Below are 12,537 nucleotides of genomic sequence, written 5' to 3'. Positions count from 1 at the left end.
CAGTGGTGCAGAGTAAAGGGCAGTGCAGTTGTTTAGAGTGCACTGGTCTAGAGTGCAGTTGCATAGAGTGGCATTGGGCAGAGTAGAGTGGCATAGAATGCAGTGGAATAGAGTATATTGGTGCAAAATGCAGTAGTACAGGGCAGATTGGTGCAGAGTATAGTGGCGGCCAGAGCAGTGTTGCAGAGTGTCAGCTTGCAGTGGTGTAGAGTGCATTGAACTAGAGTGCAGTGGTCAGAGTGGTATAGAGTACAGTGGAGTAGAATAGATTGTTTCAGAGTAGAGTGCAGTTGCATAGAGTGGAGAGGTGCAGGGTAGAGTGCAGTGGCATAGAATGCAGTGGCACAGAGTGCGGTGGCATAAAGTAGATTATTTCACAGTAGACTGAGGTGGCTTAGAGTGGAGAAGTGCAGGTTAGAGTGGAGTTGCATAAAGTGGCATAGAGTGTGATGGCATAAAGTAGTGTAGAGTGCTGTGGCATAGAGTGCAGAGGTGCAGAGTAGATTAGAATGATGTACAGTGTATTGATGTAGAGTGCAGGGGCATAGAGTTGAGTGTTACAGAGTAAAGTGCATTAGCATAGAGTGTATTAGCTTAGAGTGCAGTGGCGTACAGTGCAGCGTTGCAGAGTGGCAGAGAGTGGAGTTGTGCGGATTAGATTGGTGTTGCCTAGACTGGAGTGGTATGGCGTGCAGACGAGCAGAGCGCAGTGGTGTAGAGAGGCGCAAAGTGCGGTGGCTTAGAGTAGATTAGTACAGAGTAGAGAGGCATAGTGTGAAGTAGCATAGAGAGCAGTGGCATAATGTGGAGTGGTTCCGAATGGAGAAGAGAACAGTGGCATGGAGTGGCGTAAAGTGGAGTGATACAGAGTAGGGTGCAATTCTGATATATTCTGAAGTCTATTTAAATGTTGTCATGTGATAGAAAAAACTCTTTCCTAACCCCAGTATCCAGCAAGATTGTTGCATAAATCCTCTCACTTTGAAGTCAGAGAAAGGAAAGTAAACACTAAGGGGGTCATTACAACCCTGGCGGACGGTGTTAAAGCGGCAGTAAGACCGCCAACAGGCTGGCGGTCTTATTTTTGGAATTATGACCATGGCGGTTACCGCCATGCTCATCCGCCGCTTCTCCGTTCCGCCCGCTAGGGCGGCCGTGACAATACCGCCGCCGGTATTTTGACCCGGCTTACCGCCGTGGATTTCCAGCGGTAGGAACCGCCATGAAATCCATGGCAGTAAGCACTATCAGTGCCAGGGAATTCCTTCCCTGGCACTGATAGGGGTTTCTGCCACCACCCCACCCCCACCCCGACTCCCTCCCCTACACCACCCACCACCACTGCCACCCCCCAAAGGTGGCAGGACCCCCGTCCCCACCCTGCCCCCCGACATTACCTTACACACACACCCGACACGCATGCAGGCACCACCAACACACATACACACACACACACTGACACACATGCCAACATCCACACACACACACAGACACGTACACCCACATTCACACATTCACGCATACATCCACACAGACATACCTACATACATACACGCACTCATTCCCAAAACACGCAACACCCCCGCAAGCATACACGCACTCACACCCCCCCCACATACACAGCCGCACACCCCCATGCACCCACACAACTCCACCCCACCCCCTCCCCTAACGGACGATCGACTTACCTGTTCCGTCGATCCGCCGGGAGGGGCTTGGAGCCATGGGGGCAGCTCCGCCAACACCACACCGCCAACAGAACACCGCCGCGCAGAATCACAGGACGTGATTAGCTGGGCGGTGTTCTGTTGGCGTGGCGGTGGAGGTGGAGCAACCTCCACTTCCCCGCCGCCCGCAAATATGGCTTTTGGCGGCTCTCTGTCAGAAAAACGACGGAGGGCAGCCAACGGTCATAATACGCCGAGCGGCAAACCGCCACTACTGGCGGTCTTCCGCACGGCGGCCCCTCGGCGGTCTTGTTAAAAGACCGCCGAGGTTGTAATGACCAACAAAGTTCCCACCGAAGACAGAGCCTGATATTTGACTTTGTTCTTTGAATGCACAGCAAATATGATAAGATAAGAACAAGATTTACAGGCCTGTTTACAGAAAGGGAGCACTCGGCAGGATACTGTAAGTAAGGTTTTGGCAAGGGAAGGGACGAATTCAAGCTGCATAGCCTAAAACAAATAAAGCCAGCAAATTGAAAGCAACAAATTGTGAGTTACAAACCACAAGGCCAATGGCAAGCAACGGGCAGAATGCATTCACAAGGAAGCACTATGAATTTACTTAAAGTGACAGCTGTGGGATACTTTGTGGGGAAAGTCCAGTATTTTAGTCCATATCTTGCAGAGGTTTGGCTACATCAATCACCCAGGTAGTATGACAAGAAGACCTGGAGTGGTTTCCATGTTGCAGGATAGGTCTGTACACCCATTCTATCAGTTTGCCACCATTTCCTATGGTACAGAGCTTCTGACACACCTCTTGTAGGGTTAGTGCTAGGTAGCAGACATGAAATAGGGCATTTAATGATTATTTAAGGTGGTTGTAAGTAAGGAGTTGACCGGGGGGAAGATGGTAGTCTGCCACAAGGGTTTGGAAATTTAGTAGCTCACTGTTCAGAAACAAAGTCCCCAATTTTAAAACACCTGCAACATGCCACTGATGGAGTTGCTCTGAGCACAGCCATCCTGTGCGAGTGGGAAGGCTTAGCAAAGGTAGTGCAGGAGCATAGGGTTTAATTGTGTCAGTGAGTTTACAGGTTCTGGCAAGGCAAGAGAAAGCCATGCATGATAACCCCGGATGGTGATCGATAGAATGGTCAGTAGGAAATGATGAGCAGTGCATTAAGCCTTCCTTAAAAGTCTTTACTGGTAAACCCCATCTCATGCAGGGAGGTGGGCAGAAAGCCAGTGAGCCACCCATTGGACATCTGCAGCTGAATAAAAGCATTCTAAGTCCAGAAGATCTAATCCACCCGCAGTCACAGTTAGCTTTAGAGTGGAAAGAGCTCCCGATGGCGCTGCAGTGACCAAATCAGATGTGTGGCCTGTCTGAAGAAGGAATGAAGGACGAGCAGGGGAAGGTTTGCAAAATAATACTATCATTGTGGTAGCACACCATCTTCGCTAGTGCCACATGGCCTCTACAGAAAGCAGAAGAGAAGACCAAAAAGCAAACTGGGCTTGGAGGGACCATTCGCTCTGCCGAGATTTTCATCCTGGAAATCAGTGTAAGAATGGTAGATATTAATCACTAGGTATCAAAAGGTAACTGGTTCCCTGTTCAATCTGAGATCTAATTGTGTAAGAAGGCGAAAACAGTGCCATATGTTAAAGAAACACTAATTAAATTTTAAAATTTGTAAATTTTGTTTGTGCAATTTACATCCCAAATATTTTGAAGATTCTATGTGTACTTGACACTTAGGGATAACCCAGATCTCTAGTTTGGCTTTTGCTCAATTGCAAAACCATATAAAGACATGGACTAAGCGGGCAATTGCCTTGCACAACCTTGCAAGGGGTCTGGCCCCTGCTCACCCTTCACAAGCACTAACAGCGAACCATTGCACCAGAAGAGTTTGCCAAGGTGGATGGGTGTTGATTGTTCAACCACTTGACAGTGCCCCTTCTGTTTCGCTCCTGTGTGCAGACAACTCCCCAGGTACCCAATACCTTCAAATAGTCTTGGTGGACCCATCTTGTCTGATTTTAGGAATTGTCCCACCTTGTTCTTCTCTTCTTTATTTATCCAGTTGTTAGCAACAACCCTTTGAATTACTTGCAGTGGATCTCCCATTTGATCTCGATTTCATCCTACTCTTTTATTATCTTTGATTGGTAGTCCGGGCTCCCATTTCTGAGATAAATGTAGAGTCCCAAACATACACTCTAGTGCAGTGAGACTACAGACAAGTTATGGGTACATCACATCCTGTCATTAGGTGTGAGACTGTCACCCACACCATCTGCCCTGCCTCTTTAAAAAAAATTAGGTTGAAAGTCCATGGGCGGTTGGGGTAAGCCAGATGTTTTTGTTCAATTTGTTTAAACTAGCATAAGGTTAATTACCTTAATGTTTCCCCAACTGTTTGCCAGGGGTTTTGAAATGATCAGAAACATAATACAAATTTTGCTGTTACTTTCTCTTCAGGAAAGATCGGGTAGATTTGGGTAGGGGTGATGGCCTTGCCGTGAAGGGCATTAATTTACTACTGAACAAGGACGTAATGTGACACCTGAATGTAGCACACCAGGAGGCAATCACAAAAGGTCCACAGTGAATAAATAGTGCTATGTTAAAGAGTACATAAATGCACTGACAACATAGTGAGGCATGGCCTCTCTTGCGTGTGTCTGTAAAACTGACGTTTGTTCTTGTATTTTTGTCCTGAATTTTGACCCTTTGTCCTGAATTTGTGTCCTGAATTTTGACCCTTTGTCCTGTCCAGAATTTGCCTCAATGCCAGGTGGTCACCCTACCCCCTCCGCCGTTCAGGCCCCTTACCACTCTGTACTTGGAGCAGTTTATTAGTTAGGTCCAGACAGCTGATCTGCCGGTGAGTCAGGAAAACAGTTGCCTTTTTTCACTGCGCAAACTGTGATAGACACAGGAGAAGGAGGACAGCGCTTCTTAACTTCCCCGGCGCCATCTTGACTCGCAGAAGAACCGTTGGGCCGCTTCTACTGGGATTCTTAGGTCATCATCCTGCCCACATACAATCTTTCCTGGTACCAATGGACCGAAGTAAATGAAATTAATCTGCCAGCACCCAGACAAATAAAACTGCTAATAGCTAGAAATATCATATTGAAACGGATCAAAGTTAGGAAATGTATATTTATTTTATCTGATATGCCCATTTTAATCTAAGGGAATGTATACCTGAATAAAAAGGTATAATATTCAAAGACATAATGCAGATATCCAGACTGATACTACTACTGAGAGTCATACAACTAGCGCTTCTTAAAACTAGTTCATACATGTCAACCCTCCCGATTCATGCAGGAGACTACCGAGTTCAAGGCTAGTCTCCCTCCTCCGATTCCTGCATGTAAAAACCTGATTCCTCTGCGGGCTTCAGCTGACAGGGCCTGGTCTTGGGTAACTCAGAGTATGCACAGCCAGTAACCTGCTCCAGCTGGCCAGCACACAGCACTTGCAACGCGCTCTCTCTGCCTGCCATAGCGCTTTCTCCGTGCTCCTGACACGTAACAGAAAAAAACGCACATTTGTGTATCTAATATCTGATCCTGCAGCCGCAGACTTGCAAATCCCATACATAACAGTAACCCGATTCAGGCCCCAATAGAAGTCAATGCGGGAAATACATTCTCCCAATTTTCTTGTAGAAATCTCCCACTTTTCTCTTCTAAAATGCTGGCATGTATGCTAGTGTGATGCCACTGCTGCTTCTCACGAAAAGGGAACCTACAAATAAATCAAATAAAAAATATCTCTACTGTTCAAGGATGAGGGCGTTCAGAGACATACCAAAGCAATACTTGCATGTCGACAATTAATATATCACTTCTATGAGACGGCTGACGAATTGTAATATTCAGAATTAATACTTAATTATTACAACTCATAAATGTACCAACAATGGCACATGGTAATCACTCTCTTATGGCTAATGAGAATATATAATTGCTAACCACGGATCTTCATGCAGCTAATGTAATTTATAATCAACAAATATCAACCTTAACACCTGATGTATGCAAATGACAATTCAGAAATACCTTACACTTAGTATTACATATTTATGCATCAATGAAGTGTCAGACAAACAGAGAAAAAACAATAAATACCCAGGTATAAAGAAAAAGAAGAGAGAGTGTGAGATAGAACTTAAGAGAAACAGAGGGAGTACAACCATGAGAAAAAAGCGAGGGAGAGTGAAGAAAAGAAAGTCAGAATGTTTTTGAGATCGAATGAAAAACAGAAATAAGAAATGAAAGAAAAGCAACATAGATAGGACCGAAAGGTAACGATGGAAAGAAGCTTGGAGGAAGAACTAGAAAGGAAGTTTGTAAAGGAGGTTAGACAAAGAAGCTGAGAAAAAGAGAGGCAGGTCAGGTCAGAAGGGACGAGGCAAGAATGGGGTGGAGAAGAAATGAGGTGTGTAAGAGGAAGAATTGGCATGGAGGAAGCTCATGAAGTAAAGGAAAAAAAATAAAACGGATTTACTAAACCAATGGAATACAAATAGACTTCTTGGGGAGAGCTATCCTTACTGTTTGATGGAGGTCAGGAATCCCAATACGAAAAACCATCATGCTGAAATGAGAATCATCAGGAACAGACATGGACCGCTCTTTTATCCGTCGAGCTGCTATTGAAGAGGAGGAGAGAGGGTTAACACCAGGCTTGCTGGTGGTAGGAGTGGGATTGCTCTTCCCACCACGGACGGTGTCCTCTCTGGAGCTCTCTGAATCCGACTCCCCACCAGGGTATTCGGATACGCTCCTCCTCTCCTCCTCGCTTGACACAGGACTTTGGGGCATTGTCAGGAAGGTGGAACAACAGCAGCATTACAGGACCAGCTGAAAAGAGAGCAAGAAAGGACAACTTGAAGAAAACCAGGGGTAAATATTTAATCTTTCAAAGAGACAAACCAAGCATCATAAGGGCCTGCAATTCATTGGCATGACTAACAAGGTGGATTGCTCTTTTTATAGAATTTAATGACTTCTATAAGCTACTATGAATATTAGCCTATATGTCAGCCTGTCACTTCAGTGGTTGTGACTAGAACTGATTTGAAAACTGTGGACACAGAATCATTGGCCATAGTATCATACATTTTACCTGTCGCAAAAAACCCGATTCACTAAATCAGGCCATTTGCGACCGCTAAAATACATTTTGGTATGTATGAATTCCAGTTTGCTAGTCGGTAACATACTACCCAATCACAATTTGGAATTGCGAATGCATACCGATTTTGTATCAGGAAACTGCATGTTCAGAGTGTCCCTCCCTAATACTGAATCGCAGCGGTTTGTAGAAATGTTGTGTGACCACAACGCGATCACAAAGCATTCGCATTTTACCATCTCCTTCAAGTAGGTGTTAACCCATTCGCAAATGGTAAAGTGTCCCCACTGGGCTCCTTCCCCTTTGTGATTGGTAGCGAAAACGTTTTTTAAGAGCAGGTAGTGGTCGCACACCTGCTCGTAAAAAAAATTATGAAATCTTTTCATTTTTCTTTTATTAAACGCATCCCGCTTTCCTTTAGGAAAAACGGGCTGCATTAAAAAAAAAATATTGGTTTATTTAAAAGCAATCACAGACATGGTGGTCTGCTGACCCCAGCGGGCCACCATCCCTGTGATTTTTACGTTTCCAAATGGGTTGCACATTGCAACCTGCCTCATGAATGTTAATTAGGTAGGTCGATTTGCGACCCATTAGGAAACGCTAAATGAAACTCATGAGGCCTACTGTACGAAGCAGTTTTCCGCTCACAAATGGCCCATTTGTGACCAGAAACATGATTTTCCTATGTACAAAAGGCACAATATGACTCTGTAACTTGTTACCGACTCGCATTTTGCTTTTGCGATTCGGTATTAGGAAGGGGTGTATTTAGGGCGTCCCTACCTAATACTGAATTGCACTAATATGTATGAATGTTTTGCGACCAGAATGCGGTTGCAGAATATTCATTCTTTACTGACTCTGAAGGAAGTGGTAACCCATTTGCCAAAAATGAGCTGCATTACAAAACAAAATGCTTTATTTAAAAAGCAATCACAGACATGATGGTCTGCTGACCCCCAGCAGGCCACCATCCCAGTGGTTGTGACCATTCCCAAATGGGTTGAAAATTGGGACCTGCATCATGAATAATAATGAGGCAGGTTCCTTGTGACCCATTTGGGAATTGTAAACGATGTCTGAGACACTGTTGTACATAGCTGTTTACGATTTCCTAATAGTAATTCAAAACAATTTGCTATTAGGAAACTGCAAACCTGGAACTACGTACACCTGGCCCATGGAGTTTCATACATTAGGATTAGAAATGACCTAATTGCGATTCGCAGAGGATGAAAATTAGCCAATAGCTATTTCTAATAATGATACATATGGCCCCATGTTTTCTTCTAAAGCCACCTACTGTGTCTTACATATATTTATTTATTTCTTTGTTACAGGCAAGTAGCGTCAATACTAATCTGTACCCCACGTAGACATATATGGACTTTGGTAGATTACATATATGAGAAAATTGTGCCCATGACTGATGACTAGTGAGGATATAGACAGATCATCCAAATGAGAGAAACTCAGATTTTACATGATGTGTTTATCATCTCTAAAAGCAGAGAGGAGATCATGGTTTGCAGATTACCTGTTTCTGTGGATTGTAGGTCTGGTGGCGTGGGCTTTGATAGTGGAATTGAAAACTGAGGGAAAGGAGGTAGGCCATGACTCATGGGCGAGGACACAGTGTGGACACAGTGAACCTTCCCTTCATGCATTATCTTCACCCACAACCTGTCCTCCCCCACTCTTTCCTCCATTATTCCCTTCCTTACTTCCAAGAAAACTTCCAACATTCCCACTCTCATTTGGATTATGAGAGGCCTAATATCCTTCCTAGTTACATTCTCTCTAGTCGGTAGACCCCAGTAGAGTTATAGATACCAGGAGTACTGATTACTCCAGGGGGCGGAGTTACGGGGAGTACAAATGGGACCCTGAAGGTCCCTTCCAAATGAGAAATAACCATAGTAAATACCCTGGCAGGGTCATAACAGAACAAAGAACAGGCTCAGGCACCAAATTAAAACTGACCTCAGTTAGCGAGCTAGCTAGATAAAAAAGTTGCCCACATTTGCAAATCGGGCCAGTTTTGAACATGTAAAGACACGCTCCATGAGTATTTTGCAAGATATGAGAAACTGATGCATTTGTGTTTGCTGCAGGCATTTGTTGTAGTAACATCAGGAGAATCAACAGTAAAAATCGGACAACCGGGCCATAAAACAAGCCCACAAACTGCTAAAAAACTGGTCTACACATGTTAGACCAACCCATCAGGCAACGCCTGATTGCCCTGCGCGCTGGCACTTCCTCACTTTGCCTCTGCGTTTCATATGGAGATTTTGTGGCAGCCGAAAACTCTGGATGAAACAAAAACAGATTTTGTTACCTTTTTTCCTAGCTAATCTCATAATTCACACGGGGCCAAACTGTCATTAATGGGCTCCTCAGAGTAAAAGAAACCTCCTAATGATCTTCACGGTGATAAGAGTGGAGTAGGATGTGATACACTGCGGTGCGGGGAGCATTAAGAGGTGATAAGATGCAGAGCACCCATGGTATGAGCATATTGGCTCGGCATGTGGCAGAGGTAGAAAGGGGTGCACCATGATCTGCCTTAATTATAGAGAGCTTGGTACATGGCTGAGAGCCATCCAGCCGGAAGATGGTGCTGAGACATTGGGGATGCAATGGGAAGACTGAAGGCTGGTAATGACTTTGACCACGTAGGTAGAACAGTGCTATGGGATTGGCTGCTACAGAACGTGTTTGATGGGAGTGTTAGAAGCTATAGTAGAAAGTGGACTCAAGGATGGGTTCCAGGCGGTGGTGTAACAGCAGACGGTATATGGGGAAACAATTTGGGTAGATCCTAGATTTTGAGATTTCAACAGAGATCATATCAGAGACCAAGTGAAGAATAAATGTGTAAGTGGACAGCCTGGGAATCATCTACCACTAGACAGAACAGTATTATATGGTGTTGTTAGGACTCCACATCCAGCAACCACGCAGAGGTTGGAGAAGAGTAAGGGGCAACTAGAGACATAAAAGTGGACAATAGCAAAATGTCCTCATCTCATTGCTACATCTGACTTAAGTGAACACTGGAAGAGGAGGTAGAAACTAAAGTAACAAACAAAAAGAGAATTGATAGCCAAAACAGCAAAATCTAAGCCACTCAGAACAGACATCAGAAGCTGGTCAGAGGCCTGCAGCAGTGTTTGTGAAGCAGAACGAACATCTCTAACATTGGGAAGAAGGTTGATCAGAAGAACCAAGCAGCAGGAAGGAGAGTGTTATGATGAATTCCAGTGATGAGGCAAAGATGTAAAGAAGTGCAATTCTTTATTGGCAGACCCAGTTGCCTCCCCCCCTCCTCCATGCACAACTCCTGATGACTGACCTAATATATTCTAAACTCCTAGGAATCTAGATGCAGTCAGCATCCTAAATTCTACTATTTAAGATATACACAACATAACATGTTCCCCTCCCTACACTACACAAATAAAATGCAGATTGTACAACTTAATATAAAACAACACCAAAATTATATACAATCCTAATTAAACATTATCAAAAACTATTCATCCCATATTCCTTGTCCTTATTGACATAAAACAAGAACGTATGCATGGCACTGAAAAGGAGGGTACAGGAATATTCATGAACATATGAAATCCTTGAATCTCTTAGGATGCAGGCACCCTTTACCCACCAAACCTTCCCTTCATACATTATCTTCATCCACAACCTGTCCACCCCCACTCATTCCTCCATTATTCCCTTCCTCATCTCCAAGAAAACTTCCAACATTCCCACTCTTATTCCCAAAATCTCCTCCATTTAACCTCAAACTTCCAGAATCCTTCACCTCACTCTCCATCCAACTGAAATCTTTCTTCCCCTCATTGCTTCCTCTGTTCCTGGATAATTTAGTCAAATGTATTGTCTTCCATCACTCAAAAGAGCAGAATTACAAAAACTCTTTTCCGCATGTAAAGGTGCTGAGAATCTACTACACTTTTTTCCCTCTTCCTGCTCACTTTCACTCTAACCAACTGTCCCACGTCAAATTCAACATCCCTTGGGTCATTTTTCTTATCATGCCACTCTTTGCATTGGTCTGCGCCCCTTTGATTCTTGTCCCAACTTGCTCGTGCCCGCTCCACACACCTTGACGCACTCATCTAAACTTGATTAACCTTATCAAAAGGCACCCTTCCTCTCATTAAGGCAAAAGGACTGTATCCTGTTACTTCACCTGGTGTAATGCGATACACCCACAACATCTTAACTTCACTCTCCCAGTTAAGTTGACTATCTTTAGCCAATTGTATCACATTCTTAAACAAACAATTAAACCTCTCAAGGCTTCTATTTTCTTCAAGGTGATACACAAATGTAGTTCTGTGTTTTATTCAGTTCCTCTTCAGATACTTAGAAAATTTACTAGACTTAAACTGTGGTCCGTTATCACTATTAAGACAAGTAGGCAATCCCTCCTACAAGAACACCTTGTCCAAGAGTTCCATAATAATGTTAGTTGTAACATAATTCTTCACAACCGCAACCTCCACCCACTTATAAAAATTATCAATTTCCACCATAATTTATTGTACATTCCCATTTCTTCCTGCATTTGCACCATAACATGTATACCACCTCTATTCCAAGGCATGCATGGGCTAGATAAAGGACACACAGGTGGTTTAAATGCCACTTGACTCTTATCAAATCTTTCACAAACCAAACAATCCCTCACCTTCTTCTCCACAGATTTATCTATTCCTGCCCACCGATGAGTATCCTTTGCTTTCTCTTTCGCTTTAACAACAGCAAATGCACTTTATGCCCAAGTCCAAAATTTGTCCTCTCACTCTTTCAGGAGAAATCACCTTTCCATCTCTCAACACAAAGGCCCTTATTATGACTTTGGCAGGCGGCGGAGGCTGCCTGCCAAAGTCCCGCGTTGGGATGACCGCATATGCGGCCGTCCCTCTGCAGAACCTACTACAAGTTTCCTGCTGGGCCGGCGGGAGGATACAGCGTGTCTGCCCGGCAGCCCAGTGGGAAACACACCACAACATTGACGCCGGCTTGCAATAGAGCTGGCGGCAATGTTGCGATGCGTCGGGTGCGATAGCACCCGTAGCGCTTTTCACGGCCCGTAACTTGGGCAGTGAAAAGCGCGACGGGCTGTCCATGGGGGCCCCTGCACTGTCCATGCCAAGTGCAGTGCAGGGGCCCCCTTGGGAACCCCAGCACCCCCTTTCCTCCAGCCTTTGATTGGCGGTGGGACCGCCATGCAGAGGCTGGCAGAAACACGGGTCGTAATCCAGAGGGCAGCGCTGCCCTGGCAGATTGAGGCCTCCGGCACCACCAGGCCATCGGCAACCTGGCGGTGCCGGCAGTCGGACCATGGCGGCTCCAACAAAGTCATAATGTGGCAGTCGGACGGCCCCTGTCGGTGACGGTCCAAGCACCACCACGAGTCTGGCAGTCCATGCACCGCCAGACTCGTAATGAGGCCCTAAGTCACTCTTCACACAACTCTATTCTCACCTTTCAGTAACATAGCACGTTTGTATCAAGAATTGTTTTTTCAATCAGGTCATTCATTTCTCACATAGGTTTTCACATCCACCGATGTCTCATGTGGTACATACTGCTGTTTCCACTCTTCCTCATCAATACAACTCAACTCTTCCCAGTCCACAATTGCCATACACCAATCATCACAAT

At 44.8% G+C, this 12,537-nt stretch overlaps 1 protein-coding gene across 1 annotated transcript in view; it reads right to left on the bottom strand.

Moving 5' to 3' along the window:
- Positions 1-12,537, bottom strand: part of SHANK1 (SH3 and multiple ankyrin repeat domains 1) — a 1,404,784-nt gene that overhangs the window by 1,178,378 nt on the left and 213,869 nt on the right. Inside the window, exon 2 of the mRNA XM_069200994.1 lies at positions 6,252-6,560. Coding sequence (XP_069057095.1) covers positions 6,252-6,521 — 270 coding nt within the window. The 5' untranslated portion in view covers positions 6,522-6,560. The remainder of the gene's footprint in view (positions 1-6,251; positions 6,561-12,537) is intronic.

This window comes from Pleurodeles waltl, chromosome 7 (assembly GCF_031143425.1).
Source record: "Pleurodeles waltl isolate 20211129_DDA chromosome 7, aPleWal1.hap1.20221129, whole genome shotgun sequence".
NCBI classification, from domain to species: Eukaryota; Metazoa; Chordata; class Amphibia; order Caudata; family Salamandridae; genus Pleurodeles; species Pleurodeles waltl.
Note: the sequence above shows the minus strand (reverse complement) of the source record. Positions and strands in the feature narration are given on the sequence as shown.